At 44.9% G+C, this 21,422-nt stretch overlaps 1 protein-coding gene across 2 annotated transcripts in view; it reads right to left on the reverse strand.

Moving 5' to 3' along the window:
- Window positions 1-234: 234 nt before the first annotated feature.
- Window positions 235-21,422, reverse strand: part of LOC126272185 (trehalase-like) — a 246,416-nt gene continuing 225,228 nt past the window's right edge. The window contains exons 9-10 of one of the 2 annotated variants that reach the window (XM_049974861.1): window positions 5,052-5,169; window positions 235-272 (exon numbers count right to left, since the gene is read on the reverse strand). In XM_049974861.1, coding sequence (XP_049830818.1) covers window positions 254-272; window positions 5,052-5,169 — 137 coding nt within the window. In that variant the 3' untranslated portion in view covers window positions 235-253. Of the gene's footprint in view, window positions 273-4,948; window positions 5,170-21,422 lie in introns of those variants that run through there. The other variant, XM_049974860.1, reaches the window with a different exon arrangement.

The following is a 21,422-nucleotide window of genomic DNA, read 5'->3' on the forward strand; positions in this document are numbered from 1 at the left end:
ATCTCAACACCCTCCTGTTTTTGAGAAAATCGCCCCTAAAGGTCATGACGAGCAATCGACTCAAAATTGGCGGGATTGATAGATGATAGTAAATAGAGCATTTTTCATGATGAGGTATAGGGTCCACAAATGCATACTTTTCCAGAAATCGAGGAAAGAAACTTTTACAACTGCCCCTTATGTACCCACATGGTAAACGCTTTTCGCCAAGAGTGCCGATAGTGCTAGCAGCACGGTAGCTCAGCATGTTCGGTCAGAGGGTTAGCTGCCCTCTGTAACAAAAAAACTGAGTTAATGGATGAACGATGAACTTTAACAAGCATAATTGGACGTCCGCCCTGAGCAAATACAACGAAATTATGAACAAAATGAGATTTAAAAAAATTGTGCAATGACCAAGGTAGCTGGCTGGGACACGGAGAACCCAGATTCGAATCTCAAGAAAAACCTACTGGATGTAATTCTTCTCATTTGCATTTCTCATAACTCAATTGATATGGATAGGAGGGTTAATAAGGTAATTAAATCAATAAGGAATGATAAAAAGGTAGACAAATAAATTTATCAAAACTTTTGGGATAGTAAACAACTAAAATGTTATTCCTGGTCACTTTACAACGGCTCTCCCAGTCACTGTTACGTGTCCTCACTTCTCTTCAAAAAACCAGGTAGATGGTACTTGCCACATAAACAATCCAAACAAATACACTACCCTATATTCCTACTCATGATGAACCCTACAGCCATTACAGCACTTTATGCTGCTGTTGATATTAACATAAATCATCTGAATATATGTCCTTATCTTCTTTCTATTCTCACGTCATTGACCACCAGTATATCTAGACTGAGCGATTGCATTTCCCTTTTCAGATATTTTAATTTCTGTATGACATTCAGACTTCTGACATCTCATGTCTCACTTTTAGAATGTAACTTTTTAGTTTTTTTTTTTTTTTTTTTTTTTTTTTTTTTTTTTTTTTTTTTTTTTTTTTTTCTCGTGGTCATCTCCTTCACAGGAGTCCCCTCTCAGATATGAAAATGGGGAAGTAATCCAGAACCTTTTTCCAATCAACAGATCATGACATTTTTGCACTCACAGGCCACATGTCCTGTGGATCTATATTGTTTGTCTTCAATGCAGAGGTTTTCGTTGCCTTTTGCACCCTCATGCCAATCCTCATTGCTGAGTGTTCCAGCATTTGGGGCATTTTCCCACACTGAGTGCAAGAGAGTGCCCTGAATCTCTGTCTGCTCATCCACCATCATTGATAAGGTTGTCAGTAGAATGAGGATGACTCCTTATAACAGATATTTTATGTCACATTTGTTGATAATTTTTTGTCAGAATTTAAGCAATGGATAGGTTTGAATCTTAGACCAAGGATGTTTTGATTAGTAGGCAAAGACACTACTTATGCACCACAGTGGACAGTTCATGCACCTTCTCTGTAAGCCTGTTGTATATTTTATCATAATGTCTTTGCAACATTTCCATAGTCCTGTGCTCACGTTAACCATTGTGTGGTCATAACATAAGTGTAGTGTGATGGTACATGGAAGTACATGTATTTTTAAAACTAAATAATTTAGTATCAGAGATAATAGCTCACCAGGTAGTAGAGACACTGAGTCATCAACAAATGCACAAACAACAATGAAAAATGTCCAAGGTTTTGGATGAATCTTTCTTTGCTAGATTGCATGGATGCACGCACATGGGCATGTATCCCCGCATGTGTGTGTGCGTGCACACACACACACACACACACACACACACACACACACACACACACACACACACACACACACACCAGACAGCTGTACTGTGCCTACTGAACTGAAAGTGCTGCACATCGCCAGTAGACAGGGTGTTGGGTGGAATGGGTGAAGGGCAGTACCTCTTAAATGCAGCCCACAAACAGATTTACCATGAATTATCCTCATACATTGATAATCCTCACATCACGGTAAAGAGCCAACTGCAAAGGAGCATCTCCCTCATTACCCATTATCATCCCAGGCTGGAGGTATGGAATCATTGTTCTTTGCCAGGACTTCAGCTATCTTTCGTAGAGCCTGGCAAAGAGGGACATCCTACCCACAATTCTTTAAAACCCTCCTAAAGTGGTATTCTGCTGTGCACTCAACCAACACAATATCCTGGTCCATGCTTATGACCAGACCACTTGCCTTGTGGGTGATTTCACTGTGGAAGATGCAGACACAAAATCTGTCCGATTCACCCTCCCAGCAAGTACTACTATAGTCTAATCTTGGGCTTGCCCTGTCTCGTGGCCGAGCGGTTCTAGGCGTTTCAGCCCGGAACCACGCTGCTGCTACGGTCACAGGCTCAAGTCCTGTCTTGGGCATGGATGTGTGTGATGACCTTAGGTTAGTTAGGTTTTTGTAATTCTAAGTTCTACGGGACTGATGACCTCAGATGTTAAGTCCCATAGTGCTAGAGCCATTTCAACCATTTTTTGTCCTTTCTCATAAGGGGCAGGGCCACCTGGGAAAGCAGGCAGATGTCCTGAAATTTCTGCTCAGCATTTAACATGGACATGACCACCAACTGACTGTTCACCCAAATGAAAGGCCATTGGAAAACTGTGGCCAGGAGTGAAGTTGAGTATCCAGTAGCGGGACACACTCGTGAGCATAACATGTTCAATTTCAGTGACTGCTTCACAACCTGTGGCATATGGAGCAAGCCTCCCAGCACAAGTTTTTCTGAAGGAAGTAATGGAAGTTATCACTGTAGCACATCCTCGGCGTCATCTACGTGACCATAATACTCATTTGCGTGCCCGGCGAGGGTTCGTCGAGCCCCTTTCAGTCTATTTCTCTAGTATTCCACTCCATGTGAGCTCTAATTTCTCTTATTTTATTACGATGATCATTTCTCCCTATATAGGCTGGTGACAATAAAGTATACTGCAAGAACTTGACAGTTTGGGTGCTTGTGTCTCATTCCTATCATGTGCACCTGCTGCATCTTCTTCCCACACTGCAATTTTGTACACCTACTGTCTCCCTCTGAGCCACTGCCGACCTTACTCCTCCCTTTCCTCCCTCTCCTTGCCTCTTTTCTCCCTCTCCCACAGCACCTCGACCCAGCCTACCTGTCAAACAATCCCGAGATTGTGCACACGGCCAGAAAAGTGCAGCCATACAGGTGTGCATATATACATAGTATGTGCAGTATGCCATAAGTTTTCATAGTAATTTTAAAACTGCCCCGTGCACCCATGCTAATCGAGCTAATGATACTAGTCTTGTGACAGGCTAAGTAAGAGGCCAGTGCCGAAGAGTACTCTTTGTAAAACCATATTTATATTCCATCGGGACCTGGTAAATTATTTGTTTTCAACTCTGAATTGCATCACAGCACCAGGATGCCAGTTTCTATGTCCTCCATATCGGCATCTGTGCAGTGGTCAAACAATGGTATGTCTGTATAATTCTCATGGATGGATGATTTTTTAAAACTATAAGATTTAAAACTTCAGCTTATCTTTTGTGCTGCTTCTATTGGTGCAGCAGACTAGTCAACATGTGACCAAATAGAAGCATGCAACCCATGTAATGATTTTACAAAGGACCAGAATTTTCTTTGGTACTTGGCAAGGCCCTTTGCTAATTGCAATTGTTGTATGCTTTGCACAAATTTTTATTTACATTTGCCTGTTGACATTTCTGCCTTTTTGTTCAAGCCAGTGTGCAACAGTCTGTTTCTTCATCATTTTTCATATTTTGTTGTTTTTGTGTAAAACCCAGCTAACTGAATGAAATGTGAAGTTGCTGCATTGCTGCCATCAAAGAGAAAGCATCAAGCACTGTTCTGCATTTGCCCTCAAGAATATGCTCTCTGGTGTAATCAGAAACTGTTCCATGAACTGGAAAATCATGGTAGTTGTTTGTAGTGTACACACTGACTATGTGTGTAGGTGAAAAGTTCTCTTTGAACACTTTTAAGTTTCTTTATTGATTACATTTGATCTAGATTTGATAGAAAAGTTGGTAAGAAAAATGTATATCCATGAACACATAATTCCTCTTAAAAAACTTAAAGAAAAGGCTTGGAGGGAGAAATGCATTTCAAATTAAGGAAGAGTGGCTGAAAGAAACTGAGGAAGATTCTAAAGATTTTTAAAAAAAGATTATGGCTTCAATTATTTTAAATCACTACATAAAGTGTAGGCTACATATTGAGGTAAAACGAACTTATATTGGGAACTGAAATTGGATTAAAGTAATGAAAATGTCAATTTAATGCCGCTGGCGTTTTTGTTATCCTTAACCCTGTCATTGATTTTGAACTTTTCAACAGTATATTGTTACCAACAATCAGAAAATTATTGTTGAAGTAAATGTAAAGACAGCGCTAAATGCAAAATAAGATTAGTGTACTTACTGAAATAACATGCAAACACAAAGAAGATGAAAAGTTATTTAGCTTATCACATATTATTAGTATGAGTGAGTTAGTGTTATGTACTTGTCTTGGATTCAGTTGTTAGCAAATTTCACGTTCAGTGGTATTTTCAAAAAGTAGTTAAACAGGGATTCACATGTACCAGTCATCATTCCACTCTTAACTGATACTTTAGTTGAGTTGGCATAAGTTGATCCCTGACAGTTGCGGTGGGCTGGGCATGGCAGCTTTGTGTGCCTACCTCTGTCAATCACATAACACAATTTTGTAAATGTCTCTGTGGCAATGGCTCATTGTTGCCAAAACTCTATAGATGGCTGTCATTTTCGTCTGCGGCATTATCACTTTGCAGTTGAAAGCTAGCAACAGCGTTGAAAGCCATCAGAGATCTTCTTATACCAACTTGACTGTCATATGTTTGCTCTTCAGCTTAACCAAACAGCAGTTTTTGTGCTGCAAACTGTATAGGAAAGAAGGATATTGGGAGAACTTGGAGATATATATCTGTCGTCTGGGAAAGTCAAGGTTGTTATTATTTTATGAACACATTTTGAGCCACTGAATTTAGCAATTGAAATTACATAAATGATCAAATCAGAGTTGAATACCATACATGGTCAGAGCACGGGAGCCAGACGATGTGGCGGCAGCGGCACCAGCAGCAGCCGTGGAGGCGGCGGCTGCAGTATGAACAGTGGAAGTGCTGGCTCCATTACTTGTAGTTCTGTTGCCTGGAGGGAGCAGCCATGCCAGTAAACAGTTTTCAGAAGTTATCAACAAGTGGAAAATTTATTAGGCAAACATGTTACGAAAGTTGTATAATTAATCCTGGAATAGAGGAATACATTTAAAATAACAATGTGTAATTCTCATGGTTTATTTTTTCTTCATAAAATATATCTATATGAATATGAGTTGTTCTGAGGCATCAAGGGATTACCAATTTAGTATTGGAGGGCAGCGTAGAGGGTAAAAATTGTAGAGGGAGACCAAGAGATTACTACATTAAGCAGATTCAGAAGGATTTGGGTTGCAGTGGGTACTGGGAGATGAAGAAGCTTGCACAGGATAGAGTAGCATGGAGAGCTGCATCAAACCAGTCTCAGGACTGAAGACCACAACAACAACAACAACAACAACAACAACAACAACGTGAATATGAGTGTGAAAATCATTACTAAAGGCAAATAGTTTGCTTAGATTACTATAGAATGTTACAATATGTAAAGTAAAATATAGCCAGCTAATGTATGGTGCGAAGAAACTCCCAATAGAAAACAGTATTTATACTAGATTTTGAGCTCTTGGTCCTTCTCTAGTAGAAGTACACAGATTTGTGCACACAACCACACAAACACCCTATACCCCTCCTCCTAATACATGATCTGTACGAGGACCAATGGGGACACCTTTTTGGCCATGGTGCCTTTATTTTTTGTGGAAAACATTGAAAACAAATATAGGGAAATTGCAGCCATCTCTAAGATGGAGAGTGGTTCCCTCCTCATTATAGACTGATGACCTCAGATGTTAAGTCCCATAGTGCTCAGAGCCATTTGAACCTCCTTCTTTATAATGTCATCTCCTGCCCAGCCACATGCTCTTGTGACATCCCTATGACTGCTACTCCCCGCAGGAGTCTCAATATGGTCCAAGGCATCTCTTTCACTGTGATCTTCATCTGCAATCTGATGATGAGCTGTGGACCAATTTAGAGCTATGTCCATTGTGTCCATAGGAGATCAACAGAAAAGAATTGCTACCGGTGCCTTTATCTCGTCTTTCAAGAGTGATACATTGCCCGAGAAGATCAAGGAGATATGAAATACTATGTTCCTCCTCCTTTGAGAGGCTTCAGGTGTATGGAGTTCGGACATATGAAACTGGTCCCCATCCCTCGGCCAGAGGCACCTCATCCTCCTCCGGCTTCTTCAGCTAGGAAGAGGTCCCTCAGTATTCTACTTTCCACTGTTTTTCTTCTGCAGCTCTTGCTGGTTCATAGCCAGACACCAGCCAGTGACCCCCAGGGGGCTCGCCACTCTTTGGCTACCATGGGGCCCAAGCCTTTGCAGCATTTTTTCCCGTCCGTGCTGCATGTCTATCCTCTTGCTATTCTTTTTCCCCTCCCTTGGGGAACATGTCTGGGATGCTATTGGGAATGTTCTGCATTGTCTGTTGCTGATGTAAGAACAGTCTCACCATTGTTTCTTCGCTCCCTTGTCCTTTATTTGTTTCCCTTATCTCCCATCCCTCCACTTTGGTGTTTGAGGATTCTCTTTTTCTTCTTCCTCCCTGTGTGGTCTTGAAGGCCGGCCCAAGCATCTGACACATAACAGGTGACTGGGTAAGGCATAATTCCCAGCCCCAGGTCGACAGTTAGGGTTCGCACGTATCCCCTGGTACAGGCGAGGCCCTGAGAGGGGTGATTGCCTGAGCTGCAACCTTCCCAAATTGCCAATTGGTCTCTCTGTCAGGTGTTCGGGAGGTGTGACCTGAGGTGTAAACAGTCACCTAGGGTGGGTGCACCCCATTCTGAAGGTGGCCCCCAGTTGGAAGGACCATGCCATCGGAGATGCTGGCAATCATGGCGGATTTTCTCACAATGAGTCAGTTCGTATTCACAATCAGCATCTATGAAATGTAAACATAATGAGGCCAATGATTCAAAGACCCTTCCAGCTGCACCACAGTTCCTCATGGTCTAACATACTGAAAACAGTCAGTCCTTCGCCATGGTAAGTCCGTTTATTATTCAGAAAGGTGTTAGCGCAATTGCTGGCCCTGTGAAATCTTGCTCCTGTTTACGTAATGGCACTTTGCTTTTGAAGACTACTTCAGATTCTCAAACACAACTACTGCTTGCCGCCTCGCTTCTTGATGACTACCCGTTGATGTTGAGGCCCATAGAAATTTGAATTTTTCCTGTGGTGTTATTTACACTAGGCTGCTCAACAGTCCAACCGAGGCTGAAATCCAGTATTACCCCTCTGATCAGGTGTCACTGCTATCCATTATGTAATGAAAAAGGTAGATGCCTCCTTAGTGCTCAACTGCACTCTTTTTCTCACCTTTGATAGAGTGGTGCTTTTGTCAGAGATCAAAGCAGGTTATGAAATTATTAAAGTCTGGCCATACATTCCCAACCCATTGCGCTGCTACCAGTGTCATTGTTTGAACCACACTAGAAAGTCTTGTAGACACCCACCCGAATGAGGGTGATTGTCCGCCTCCTTCTCCCTGCTTTATCACCTGCAATGGTGGCCATGCCGCCTCCTCTCGGTATTGTCTCATGTATCTGATGAACAGGCTGTCCAAGAGATCCGGGTAAAGAAAGAAGTGCCGTACCCAATCACTCACAAGTTATTGGCTAGTCACAAACCCTGTGTTTTCCCATCTGGCACCTATAGTTCTGTTCTTGTTACTCCTCGCATGAAGGACATGGCCACGCAGTCATGTGACTTCCAGTTCAGCTCTGATGTCGTGACATCACCCATTGTCAAGGTAGTATTCCCCCCACCCCCATTCCCCGTCCAGCTGTGCAACAAGCCATCAATCTCCCGTCTCAAGAGGTGAAGCCACCAGTTACACAATAGGTAGGCCAGAAAGGACAGAAGGAGTATTCTCTTGAAGACTTCCTACGTCCCTCCAGTCAACCAACACCTGAGTCTTCCTCTAACTGGAAATGTTTGAAGAAGTCCACCAAAGGCAAACGGTCATCTCCTTTGCCAACTCGAAGATCCTCTTCGACGGTGTTGCCACATGATACCTTAGCCCGGCTGGCCTCTGTGTTGCCAGCATGCACCACCAACTGTTTTTCAGCATTGGACTCCACGAACTGACTGCACAAGCAGTCCGATGCATCTGTGGACCCAATGGAGGAGGATCCTCCTGCTTCTGTACCCTGTAGTAGTGACTCTTCACAGGCTGTCACTCGGCAGCCGCCGAGGTGACATCTCTTCCTCATCGTGACTCTCTGTTTATGGCCTTTGGTACCACAAAAAGGATTTACGACTGTTTTTAGCATCACAGTATCCCCTTGTACTTTGCCTTCAGGAAACAAATTTGCACCCCCACCACTACTTTGAGCTTTCACATTTCTTACCAGTTCATTTTGACTTTCCCCCTGAGGTCGGCATTCTATCTCATAGGGGCAACATGCTGCTCATATGTGTTGACATTCATAGTCAGCCCATCTACCTGACTACCCATCTTCGTGCTGTTGCAGTTCGCCTTTTCCTTCCCCACCTGACTTTTTCCCTCTGTACCATTTATATCCCTCTGATACTGTACTATTTATGTCCCTCTGATATTTAATGTCAGCAGAACAGACTTACTTCAGCTTATTGGGCAGCTACCTATCCCATTTTTGCTACTCGGTGGCTTTAATGCACATTATAATCTTGCAGGACCTGTCAGAGAGGTGCCCTCTTGGCTGACCTTCTTAAACAACTTACCCTCTTCTGCCGTAACACTGGGGCACCCCCTTTTCTTTTCAACTCCTTGCACAACTATTCCCATTTGGACTTATCCTTCTGCACTGCCCAGCTTTCCCATCATCGTGAGTAGTCCGTTCTATCTAATACCTACTTGAACGACCATTTCCTGCGTGCTATCCATTTGTTGACTCCTACTCATCTGTGTACACACCCAAATGGCAGCTTACTAAGGCTGATTGGCAGCTTTCCTCCTCCCTGGCAACTTTCAAAGAACAAGATTTCCCCAGTTGTGATGACCAGGTGGAATACCTCACAAACGTTATCTTTACTGTTGCAAAATGTTCAATTCCTTGCACTTCCTCTTTACCACGTTGTTTCCCAGTCCCTTGGTGGATTGAGGCATGCTGTGATGCAATTTGCGTATGGAGATGTGCTTTCCACATTTTTAACCATCATCCTATGATGGCAAACTGCATTAAGTATAAACAGAGGCATGCAAAGTGTTGTCGCATTCTTCGGGATAGCAAAAGCTAAAACTGGATTTCATTCATTAGTTCTTTTAACAGCTCCACCCCTACTCTGTTGTGTGGGCCAACCTCCAATGGCTCTCTGGGGCCAAGATCCATTCCCCAATTTCTGTCCTGACAGTAGCAGACAATATCATTGTGGACCTATTCCTATCTGCAACACCTTGGGGCACCATTTTCTGGAGATTTTGAGCTCTTCCCACTATCACCCTGCCTTCCTCCATTGGAACGAGCTGAGGCGGCTTGGGCGATACCCTTCTCTGCTCCGAATCGTGAGTGCTAAAATGAAAATGTTGCCTTTACTATGAGGGAGCTAGACCGTGCTCTCAATTCATCCTGATATTCTGCTCTAGGGCCAGATGCCGTCCACATTCAGTTATTGCAGCACCTTTCTCTTCTGGGTAAGCACCTTCTGCTTAACATGTACAACTGCATCTGGGCAGAGGGCACATTTCACAGACATGGGCGTGAAGCCACTCATACACAGACCTAACCCGGTAAGGACAAAATTCTTCCTTCTAGCTACCTCCCCAGCTCTAGCTGTGATTGCAAGGTGATTAAACATATGATTCATGCCCGGCTGGTATGGTGACTCGAGTCTCGCAATTTACTGATGAATTCACAGTGTGGATTTAAAGTGCGGTGCTCTGCAATTGACCATCTCCTTACTTTGTCCACCCATGTCATGAATGGTTCTCTGTGGTAATCCCAGACTGGCAGTGTTTTCTGATTTGGAAGAGGCCTATGACACCTGCTGGAGAACTGGTATCCTCTGTATTCTTTACACATGGGGCTTCCGTGACCGCCTGCCCTGTTTCCTTCAGGAATTTTTAAAAGACTGAGTTTTCAAGGTGTGTGTGGGTTCTGCCTTGTTGGACACCTTTATCCAGGAAAATGGTGTGCCTCTGTGTTCCATCCTGAGTGTTGTCTTCTTTGCTATTGCCACTAATCCCATAATGGCCTGTCTCCTGCCAGGCATCTCCGGGCCCCTTTTTGTTGATGATTTTGCCATCTATTGCAGTTCTCCACAGACCTGTCTCACTAAGCAGCGTCTTCAGCAGTGTCTTGCTTACCTTTACTCCTGGATCATCGACAATGGCTTTTGCTTTTCCCACTCATAAAACCATCTGTATGAATTTCTGGAAATCCAATTGGTTTCTCCCACTCTCTGTACATCTTGGGCCTGTTGCCCTTCCATTTGTAGAAACTATGAAATTTCTGGGGCTCATGATCAATAGGAAACTCTCTTGGTCCTCCCATGTGTCTTGCCTGGCAGCCTGCTGTACGCGGTTCTTCAGTGTCCTATGTGTCCTCAATGGTACTTCAACTGGGGTGCCGATCGAACCAGCCTCCTCCATTTGCACTGGTCACTTATGCGTTGGAAACTTGACTATGGGTGTTTTGTTTATGTGTCTGCACATTCATCCCTCTTACGCCGTCTCAGCACTATCCACCATCGTGGCATCTGTTTAACCACTGACACCTTTTACACTAGCCTGGCTGAGAGTCTGTATGCTGAAGATGCTGAACTACCACTGTCCTACTGCAGTGACTTTCTCCTCAGCAGGTATGCATGCCATTTGTCTTCCATGTATGGCTGTCCATCCTATGCCTCCTCCTTTTCAGCAGGTATGCATGCCATTTGTCTTCCATGTATGGCTGTCCATCCTATGCCTCCTCCTTTGATGATTCTTTTCATCGCCAGTATGGAGTGCATTCCTATTCCCTTTTACCTGCTGGAGTCCGCTTTCGGCACTTGTTATGGCAGCTCAACTTCACTCTACCTGCAACTTTCCCAGTGGGTGTGAGCTCTTCAACACCATGGCCTCCATTCGCTTCCTGAGGACACTACTCCAGCCTTGCTCTATTGCCTTCAGTTTCACGACCTACACCTAGAACTTCATGATAGTATCTTTTGTATACACTAATAGTTCTTGGACTGACCATGGGGTGGGGTGTTCCTTCGTCATTGGCACCCATGTCTTTCGGTATCAGCTTCTGGCACACTGCTCAGTATTTACAGCTGAGCTCTTCGCCCTGTATCAGGCCATGGAGTACATCAGGTGACACAGACTTTTCATTTGTGTCCTCTGCTCAGACTCACTCAGTGCCCTTCAAAGTCTGTGTGTGCTGTACACTGCACATCCCTTAGTGCAGAGGGCACAGGAAAACTGTCACTTGGTCACTCCTGGTGGAGCCAGTGTGATGTTTCTCTGGGTTCCTGGTTATGTTGGTCTGCCAGGAAACAGGGCTGCTGACGCTGCTGCCAAGGCTGCAGTCCTCGTACCGCAGACCGCTAGTTCCTATATTCCCTCTGATGATCTCTGCGTTGCCGTCTGTCAGGAGGTGCTGTCCCTTTGGCATCGCCAATGGCCCTCCTTTCATGGGAATAATCTCCACCTTATTAAGTCTCTCCCAGTGGCTTGGATGACTTCCTCGCAGCCCTTCTGCTAGGAGGAGGTAATTTTAACTAGGCTGTGTATTGGGCACTGTCTTTTTAGCCATTGGCATTTGTTAATTGGCACTACCCCACCACTTTGTACATTGTGCCCTAGTTTTAACTTTCTGCCACTTCCTGAGAGAATGTGCATTTTTTAACCATTTACTTTCCCACTTGGGTTTGCTGTCTGAGTTATCAGCTGTTTTAGCACATGATGTGTAGCCTGTCGACCACATTCTACTTTTAGTCTGCCAAAGGAATATGGCAAAGTTTTGGACCTTCATTTCTGTGTGTTGTCTTTTTTAGCATTTCTCCAGATGCCTGTTTTTAGCTGTCTTCTCTTATTTCAGTTGGGACTGACATATATTCATTTTTTAATTCCTCTCTGCCCTCATGTTCTATAGTTTCGACTTGGGCACATATGACCCCAATTGTTTTTTTGCACCCTAAAGTGAAACAAAACCAAACCAGCCAGTGACAGAAGGAGCCACAGGCTGCTGGCCATCAGACTTCACTTTCTTCCTCTGTCCCTGAAACAAATTCAGGGAAACCTTCTCAGTCCTCATCTTCTAACGAGGAGGAGGAGCAGGATAAAAAGAAGGCCTTTAAGATGGAGGAAACTCCAGTGGCCCCAATGCCACTAGACTCTGCATGTACTCCTTCTGTGCCCAAGGTGGAGATCCCAGTAGCCCCTGAGGCACCAGATCTCCCCAGGCAGTGCTGTAGAACATATGTCAGTGGATTCCATGATATCTCTACTGGTGGCAGTATAGCACCATGACCCATATTCATAACCTACCCTCCCTTGTCGCTTCATGCATCCACAGTATTCAAATAGTCTCATCCTCCAGTAGAAATATAACAGATTTTCCCACCACCTAACTGAGCTACAGCAGGTTTTAAGCACATACCTTGCATTTGTACTGCCATCCAGGAAACATGGTTTCCAGCAACTCAGACCTAGGTTATTTTAAGAATTGTACTGACTGTGAGAGGATGTTGAGTGGATTTTGTACATACGTGCTGGACTCTAGTACAGTGACCCTGTGCCTCTTGAGACACCATTGAAGGTTATGTCTCTTCTGGTATGGGCACATCAGGATTTTACTATCTGTAATGCTCATATTCCTCAAATGATGATGTGTCTCAGGATGTACTGTCTGCATTACTCTCTCAGCTCTCTCCATCTTTCCTAGTTGTGGGCGACTTCAACACCTATGACCCTTGGTGGCGTGAACAATGGTCACTGGCCATGGTAAAGACATCGATACTTTACTGTCAAAGCTCAACCTTTGCATCTTGAACTCTGGTGCCTCAAGTACTTCAGTGTGGCACACAGAACTTATGCAGCCATTGATCTCTCCTTGTGCAGTCCTGGTCTTCTACCATGTATCTACTGGAGGGTCCGTGACGACCTGTATGGTGCTGACCACTTCCCAATCTTCCAGTCCCTCTCTCAGTATTGCTCCCCTTGTCACTTGCCCAGGTGGGTTCTCTGTAATGCTGACTGTGATTGGTTCACCTCTGCTGTCGCCCTTAGCTCCCCATCACAATACAGTGTTAATGTGGCTGTTCAGTGTACCGTGGCAGCCATTCTTTTAGCAGCCATCCAAATCATTCTCTCTTCCTTGTGATCCCCCCTTCTGAAGACGGACTCTGATGGACCCCATGGATCGCTGCAGCCATTGGAGATCATAGCTGGGCTCAGCAATGCTAGAAACAGCACCCTTCAATGGAGCACCTCTTTGCCTTTAAAATGCTCTGTGCCCATGTCTGCTACCTCATAAAATAACTAAAGCTAGAATCCTGGGAGTGGTAAACGTCCACCATTAGATTATGTACCTCTCCATCACAGGTATGGACAAAGCTTCCAGTCCCCTGCAGATGTACCAAGTATTTCCTTAGATGGTGGCATTTATATTGATCCAGGTACTGCCACCGAATGTCTTAATAAGGATTCCGCTTGTGCATCTGCATCTCAGAACTACCACTCGTCCTTTCGGCTGATAAAATAGCAGGTGCTGTAAATGCACTTATCTCTCACTATCCACCACCTGGAGCCATATAATGCTCCATTCAGTGAATGGCAACTCTCCAGTGCCCTAGCGCTTTTCCCTGATAAGGCCCCAAGGCCAGACCACAGCTGCAACCAAATGCTGACACCTCTCGTAGAGATTTTTCAGTGTCACATCCTTGCCATCTTTAATTGTATATTGAGTGAGGGAGAGTTCCCACCTCAGTGGCGAGAAAGCACGATAGTTCTGGTACTGAAAGTGGGGTAAGAACCCCTTTGAGATGGACAGTTATCGCACTATCAGCCTTACTGATGTTATCTGTAAGTTGCTCGAATGCAAGGTGAACAAGCAGTTGTGTTGGCTCCTTGAGCCATGGGGCCTTTTGGCTGCAATTCAGGTCAGTTTTGACAAAGGATGCTTCACTGCTGATAATTTGGTTCACCTGGGGTCCACCATCTGGATGGCCTTTGCATGTCTTTTTCATCCTACAGAAGGCTTATGTCACAGGGTCCACTCCTGATTTTTGTCAATAGGTTCCTGTTGCACTGTACATTCTGCTTTCAAGTGGGCACTACACTCAGAACCCCTATATCTAAGAAAATGTGGTCCCGCAGGGCTATGTACTGAGCATTCCCTCTTCCTGGTGGCCTTCAATGGTCTAGCGGCAGCTGTGGGGTCTTTAGTATTGTTCTCCTTATATGCCAAAATTTTTTGCTTTTACTATTGCTCCTCTTGTATGGTTGTCACTGAGCTTCGTCTACAGGGTGCCATATGAAAGATACAGTCATGGGCTCTCACCCACGGCTTTCATTTTTTGGCTGCCAAGACTGTTGTAATGGACATCTGTCACCATTGTACTGTCCAACCACACCACGAGCTTTGATTAGATGATCAGTTACTTCTTGTAGCTGAAACAAAGTGCTTTATGCAACCAATCTTTGATTTTCTGAAGTGGCTTCCCCACCTTCGCCAACTTAAGTCAAAAGTGCTGGCGACACCTCAATACATGTTGCTGCCCGGGGTGCAGATTGCTGTATCCTTTTGCAGCTCTACAAAGCCTTGATTATGGAAGTCTTGCATATGGTTCTCCGTTGCCTTCAGCATTGTGGATACTGGACCCCATTCATCATTGTGGGGTCTGACATGCAACAGGAGCTTTCTGAACCAGCCCTGTGAACAGCCCACTAGTTGAGACAGTAGTCTGTCCATTACCTATCAGGCCCTAACAACAGCTGCTGAATTATGATATACATGCCCATAGCTTCCTTGAACATCCTAACTACTGTGTCCTTTTCCCTGGAAGTGAGGTTCACTTCCCACAGCAGCAACATAGAGCTGGGTTTACGATTTCTGCATGCCTGCAGTGTCTCTGTTCGGATCTGCAACTTCTTTCACTGTCACCTCTGGTCAGGGAGACATCGCATCGGCAACCGTAGCTTGCATCCCACACTAGAATTTGCCTCAAAGCCTCCTTTGGTCCAAAAGATTCTGTTGACTCCATGATTTTCCGCCATCTGTTCTGGGCTGTCCTGGAGAAGTATCCACACTCGGAAGTGGCATTCAGAGGTAGCTCAACAGTTAATGGACAAACAGGCTTTGCATACACACATGCACAGTGCAGTGAACACCACACTCTGTCAAATGACCACAGTGTCTTCACTGCTGAATTGACGGCCATTAAATTAGCCCTTAGCTATGTTCGTTCTTGCACTGGCAGAGTATCCTAATCAGTAGTGACTCCTTTAGCAGCCTTCAGGCTACAAACTAGTGCTACTCTCCTCACACACTGGTTATGGATATCGAGGATTGTGTCTTTGACTTCCATCAAGCTGGGCGGCCAGTCGTTTTTGTTTGAACCCCTAGTCGTGTTGAGATTTTGGGAGATGAACAGGGTGATCCATTGGCCATACTGGTCACCAGGATGCCAATTCTGGAAATGGAGGTCCCAGAACTGGACTTTGGCTGTTATTATGCCATTGATTGCTGGAAGTCTGGAATTCAGATTGGTCTGCCCTGATCTTCCCCAACAAACTAAGGACAATAAGGGAGACCATGACCACATGGCAGTCTTCCCTGCATGCTTCTCACAGGGAATCCACTGTCCTCTGTAGCCGATGCGGCCCCCTCCTGACAGTGGCGCACTTACTCATAGACTGCCATAATTTGGCTACAGTGAGGTGGCATCTTAATCTTCCTGATACGCTGCCTCGGTGCTAGTAGATGGTGCCAACTTGGCTAACCTGGTGGTTTGCGAAGGTGGTTTCTATTCATCTCTGTAAGGTAGGTCTCTTTGACCACATAGACTACCTGAGAGTGAGAGATTGATGGGGCACCCCTCTCTGTCACCCCCCCCCCCCCCATCTCCCCCACTTGCTGGGGTCCTTTGGTAGCCCTTGCTGGGTGGCCTGGCCTGGCCTCTAGCCTTTCCCTCTTTTTACTGTCTTTATTTGTTTTCGTTTCTTGTCTTCAACACCTTGTCTTGACTGATCCTGTAATAACTTGTCTGTGCGGTCTATTTTCTTGTCTTTTATCTCTCCTGTTTTTATTGTATTTACCTTTTGCCTCATTCCCGTGACAACTACTTCTGGTTTGCCACTTAACGGATGAAGTGACTGATGAAATTGCAGTTTAGTCCCTTTCACTCCCATCAACCACCACCCTCACAAACCACACAATCATACATGCCCAGGGTCGCAGCAAGGTAGGTTATGATGTTATCACAGTCAGACCGTATACTCTGAACCCGATGCGCAGCTATCAGTGTCATCGTTACATCGTCCATGCTGCCTCCTTTCGTGATTGTCCTGTATATCTTGATGAGCAGGCTGTCCAGAAGATTTGGTGAAGGAAAAAGTGCCTTACCCTGTCACTCGCAAGTTATTGGCTTGACAGAAACACTGCGTTTTACAATCTGGCATCTACAGTACTGTTCTTGATACCTCTTGCTCCACACGGCCATGTAGTCGAGCGATCTCAAATTTAGCACTGCGGATGTGAAATCGCCCAGCATCACGGTAACATCCCTGTTCCCTCCTTCACCTGTGCAACAAGCCACCAAACTTTCGCCTCATGGCGCGAAGTCACCAGCTACTCAACTGGCAGGCCAGAAAGGACACAAGGAATATTCATGTGAGGGCTTCCTGTGTGCGTCCAGCCAGCCAACACCAGCTTCCTCTGTACCTGAAATGGCTCAAAGAAGTTGGGTGTGCACGTATGTGGGGAAGGAGTCAGCAAACGGATAGCACACAGGAAATGGTTGCTCAAGTATGTCAACGAAAACATATTACTCAAGATGATTAGCAAGCTGAGCAGTGCAGAAGGATGGGTCCAAATGGGGATAGGTGTGCATGGAGTCTAAAAGAAATGTGGGTGCTCCTGTGTTAAGGTCCAAGAAGTTTAGCTGATTAAAAAGTCAGACAAACAGTCTTCTCCTCTGTTGACTCGAAAATCCTCTTCGATGGTGTCGCCACGTGATACCCTCACCCGGCCGACCTCCGTGTCGCCGGTGCGCACCAACTGCTTTGCTGCACTGGACTCTGCAGGCTGACTGCAGGATAATGCTGACACTACTGTAGACCTCATGGAGCAGAATCCTGCTGCTTGTGTGCACTGGAGCAGTGAGTCTTTGAAGGCTGGCACTCGGCAGCTGCCGAGGTGACACCCCTTCATTTTTTCCTCATCATGACTCTCCACCAATGGAATGTTCATGTTCTTCGAAGCAACAAAGATGATTTATGGTTGCTCTTAGCATTGCAATATCACTTGTTCTCTGCCTTCAGGAAACAAAATTACATCCTAATCACCGCTTTGAGCTCTCACATTTCTTCCCGGTCCGTTTTTACCTTCACCCTGAGCTTGGCATTCCATCTCATGAGGGGGTCATGCTTCTTGCCTGGGAATACGTTCATAGCCAACCCATCTCCCTGACTACCCATCTTCACACTGTTGAAGTTCGTCTTCTTCTTCCTCACATGATCTTTCCCTTACATCCCTCCATCATCCGATGTCACCACAACAGACTCCCCCAGCTTATTGAGCAGCTACCTCACCCCTTTCTGCTGCTCGGTGAGCACCACTCCCTTTTGGGGTTCCCCCAGAACCTGTCCAAGAGGAGCTCTCTTGTCTGACGTTTTAATCAGCTTAACTTCTTGGGCCTTAACACAGGAGCACCCACGTTTCTCTTAGACTCCACGCACACCTATCCCCATTTGGACCCATCCTTCTGCAATGCCCAGTTTGCCCGTCATCTCAAGTAGTATGTTTTCTCTGACATACTTGAGCAACCATTTCCTGTGTGCTATCTGTTTGCTGACTCCTTCTCCACATATGTGCACACCTAAGTGGCAGCTTACTAAGGTCCACTGCAGGCTTTAATCCTCGCTGGTGACCTTGGACGACCAAAAGGTCCCCAGTTGTGATGACCAGGTGGAATACCTTACAAATGTTGTCGTTACCACTGCAGAATGTTCCATTCCTTGCATTTCCTCTTTACCACTCCATGTCCCACTCCCTTGGTTCACTGAGGCCTGTCATGACACAATTTGTGTGCAGAGATGTACTCTCCATATTTTAACCATCATCCTATGATGGAAAACTACATTAATTGCAAACAGATGTTTGTACAACATCATTGCATTATTTGGGATAGAAAAAAGCTAGGTAGATTTCATTCACTAGTTCTTTTAACAGTTCCACTCCCTCTTTTGCCATGTGGGACAACCTCTGACGGCTCTCTGGGACCAAGATCCATTCCCCAATTTCCGGCCTGACTGTAACAGACAATATCATCATGGACCCTATTGCTATCTCCAACATCTTGGGGCGCCATTTTGCTGAGATTTTGACCTCCTCCCACTATCACTCTGCCTTCCTCTATCAGAAACAAGTGGAGGAGGCTAGGGCAATACTCTTCTCTTCTGAGAACAGTGAGTGCTACAGTGCCACCTTTACTATGAGGGAACTAGATCATGCTCTCACTTCATCCCAATCCTTCACCCCAGAGCTAGATGCTGTTCACAATCTGATGTTCTCTTTCGGGCAAGCACTTTCTGCTTAATACATACGACCGCGTCTGAGCAGAGGGCCCATTTCCAAGATGTTGGCATGAAGCCACTGTCATGCCCATACCTAAGCCCAGTAAGGACAAACACCTTCCTTCTAGCTACTGCCCCATCCCTCTCACCAGCTGTGTTTACAAGTTGATGGAACATATGATTAGTGCCCAGCTGGTATGGTGGCTTGAGTCTTGCAATTTACTAACCACTGCAGAGTGTGGCTTTTGAGTGTGGTGCTCTGTAGTTGATCATCTTGTCTCTTTTTCCACCCATGTCATGAGTGGTTTTCTGTGGTAATTCAAGACTGGCTGTGTTCTTCAATTTGGAGGCAGCCTGTGACACCTGCTGGAGAACTGGTATCCTCCGTACTCTTTACATGTGGGGTGTCTGTGGCCACCTGCCCCATTTCCTTCAGGAATTTTTAAAAGACCAAGTTTTCAAGGTACATGTGGGTTTTGCCTTGTTGGACAACTTTATATGGGGAAACAGTGTGCCTCAGCGTTCCGTCCTGAGCATTGTCCTTTTTGCTATCATCATTAATCCTATAATGGCCTGTCTGCAGCTGGGCATCTCTGGCTCCCTTTTTGTTGATGATTTCGCAGTCTATTGCAGTTTTCCATGGACTTGTGTCATTGAGTGGGTCTCACTGAGCAGTGTCTTCAGTGATCTCTAGATTATTTTTACTCATGGGCCTTGACAATGGCTTTCGTTTCTTGACTGACAAAACTGTTTATATCAATTTCTGGTGACACAATTACTTTCTCCAACCATCTTTACATCTTGGGCCTGTTGCTGTTCCATTCATTGAAACTATAAAATTCCTGTGGCTCATCCTCGACAGGAAACTCTCTTGGTCCTCCCATGTGTCTTACCTGGCAGCCCGCTATCTGCAATCCCGTAGCGTGCTACATGTCCTCAGTGGTACTTCCTAAGGTGTAGATCAAACCACCCTCCTCCATTTGAACTGGTTCCTTGTCGGTTCTAAACTAGACTACGGGTGTTTCGTTTGTGCATCTGCACATTCCTCCATCTTATACTGTCTCAGTGCTTGAGCACTGGTACCCTTTACACTAGCCTGGTTGAGAGTCTGTATGCAGAAGCTGCCGAACTACCACTGTCCAACTGGTGCGACTTTCTCCTCAGCAGATATGCATTTCGTTTGTGTGCCATGCATGGCCACCCATCCATACCTCTCTCTTTAACGACTTCTTTGATTGCAAGTATGGGGTGTATCCCTCTTCTCTGTTACCTCCTGGAGTTCACTTTTGGCTCTTACTCCAGCAGCTTAGCTTCATGCTATCTGCAACTTGCTCGGTGTGTGTGAGCCCTTTACCACCTTGGCTTAGTGCAGTGGCCTGTGTTCACCTTGGCCTTCATTTCTGGCAATTTCTGGCATTGTTTCATACGCACGGCCAGCTGGAGTATGAAGAACAACAAATACATCTCCAAGAAAACACACGTGTTAACAGTGCTGGAAATTGTAAATAACACCAAATGATACATTCACAATATGAAACTTATGCTACAAAAGTTGCTTCTAACCTAAAAAGCAAGAGAAAAACACAACAAAGTGTAATATATCAGCATATTATATCTGTCACATAGTATGTTCATTGTATGTATAAAAGATACATGTATTTGATGCCACAGATGATGCTTCCCAAATAAATGAAGCAAAATGTGTATGGCAACAAACAAACTGCCTTCATTTATTTGCATAGATGGTACATACATCCGCGAATTTAGAGCATCTAAGGGAAAGATGGAAAACAGATAAAAATGACGAAAACAAAACATACTTGCAACACAGCATTATCATCAAATAAATTTGTAGTGCGCATTGCCACTGCTTTACTGGGGTGATGATTTTTGGTATACTGTGCACCCAGTTCCCATGCTTCCAGCATTTCTATTATTGTGCCAGAAGATTGTTGCTTTGATGTTACCATCTCCTCTTCCTCCTCCCTCCCCGCCTCCAAAGAACTCACCACAACTTCCTGTTGTGAAACACACTACAACTCCGCAAATGCTTTGCTGGTCATTTCATGGCTGTGATCTTCCACAAGCTCATCAATACCATTTTCATACACTCTAGTCCCATACTCTTGGCCAAAGATGTAATATCATTATTGTTTACTACAGGCTTCACATCTGGTGTAGCGTGACCCTTCAAAATCCCATCTGTTCTGTACCAGTATAGTGTTTGCAGTGCTCTTAAGCCTACCATTATTATGTTGGGGTACATTTTGTGGGCACTGTTGAGTAAACTGGTGCCTCTTATAATTTTCACATTTACTCCTGTCAACTTTTTTGTAAATAGGAATCATCTTTGTTTTTAGCCAATTCACAGGTATTCTTCCTTGTATCCAGAATATATTCAGCAGATGCATGAGTCTGATATGTAAGAAGCTTCCACCATATTTCCAGCTGCCTGCATTAATCCCATCTGTTCTAGCTGCTTGTTTGGTTTTTAAGGCTTTTACCATGTCTACAACTTTCTCAAGAGATATGA

This window comes from Schistocerca gregaria, chromosome 5 (genome assembly GCF_023897955.1).
Source record: "Schistocerca gregaria isolate iqSchGreg1 chromosome 5, iqSchGreg1.2, whole genome shotgun sequence".
Classification (NCBI taxonomy): Eukaryota; Metazoa; Arthropoda; class Insecta; order Orthoptera; family Acrididae; genus Schistocerca; species Schistocerca gregaria.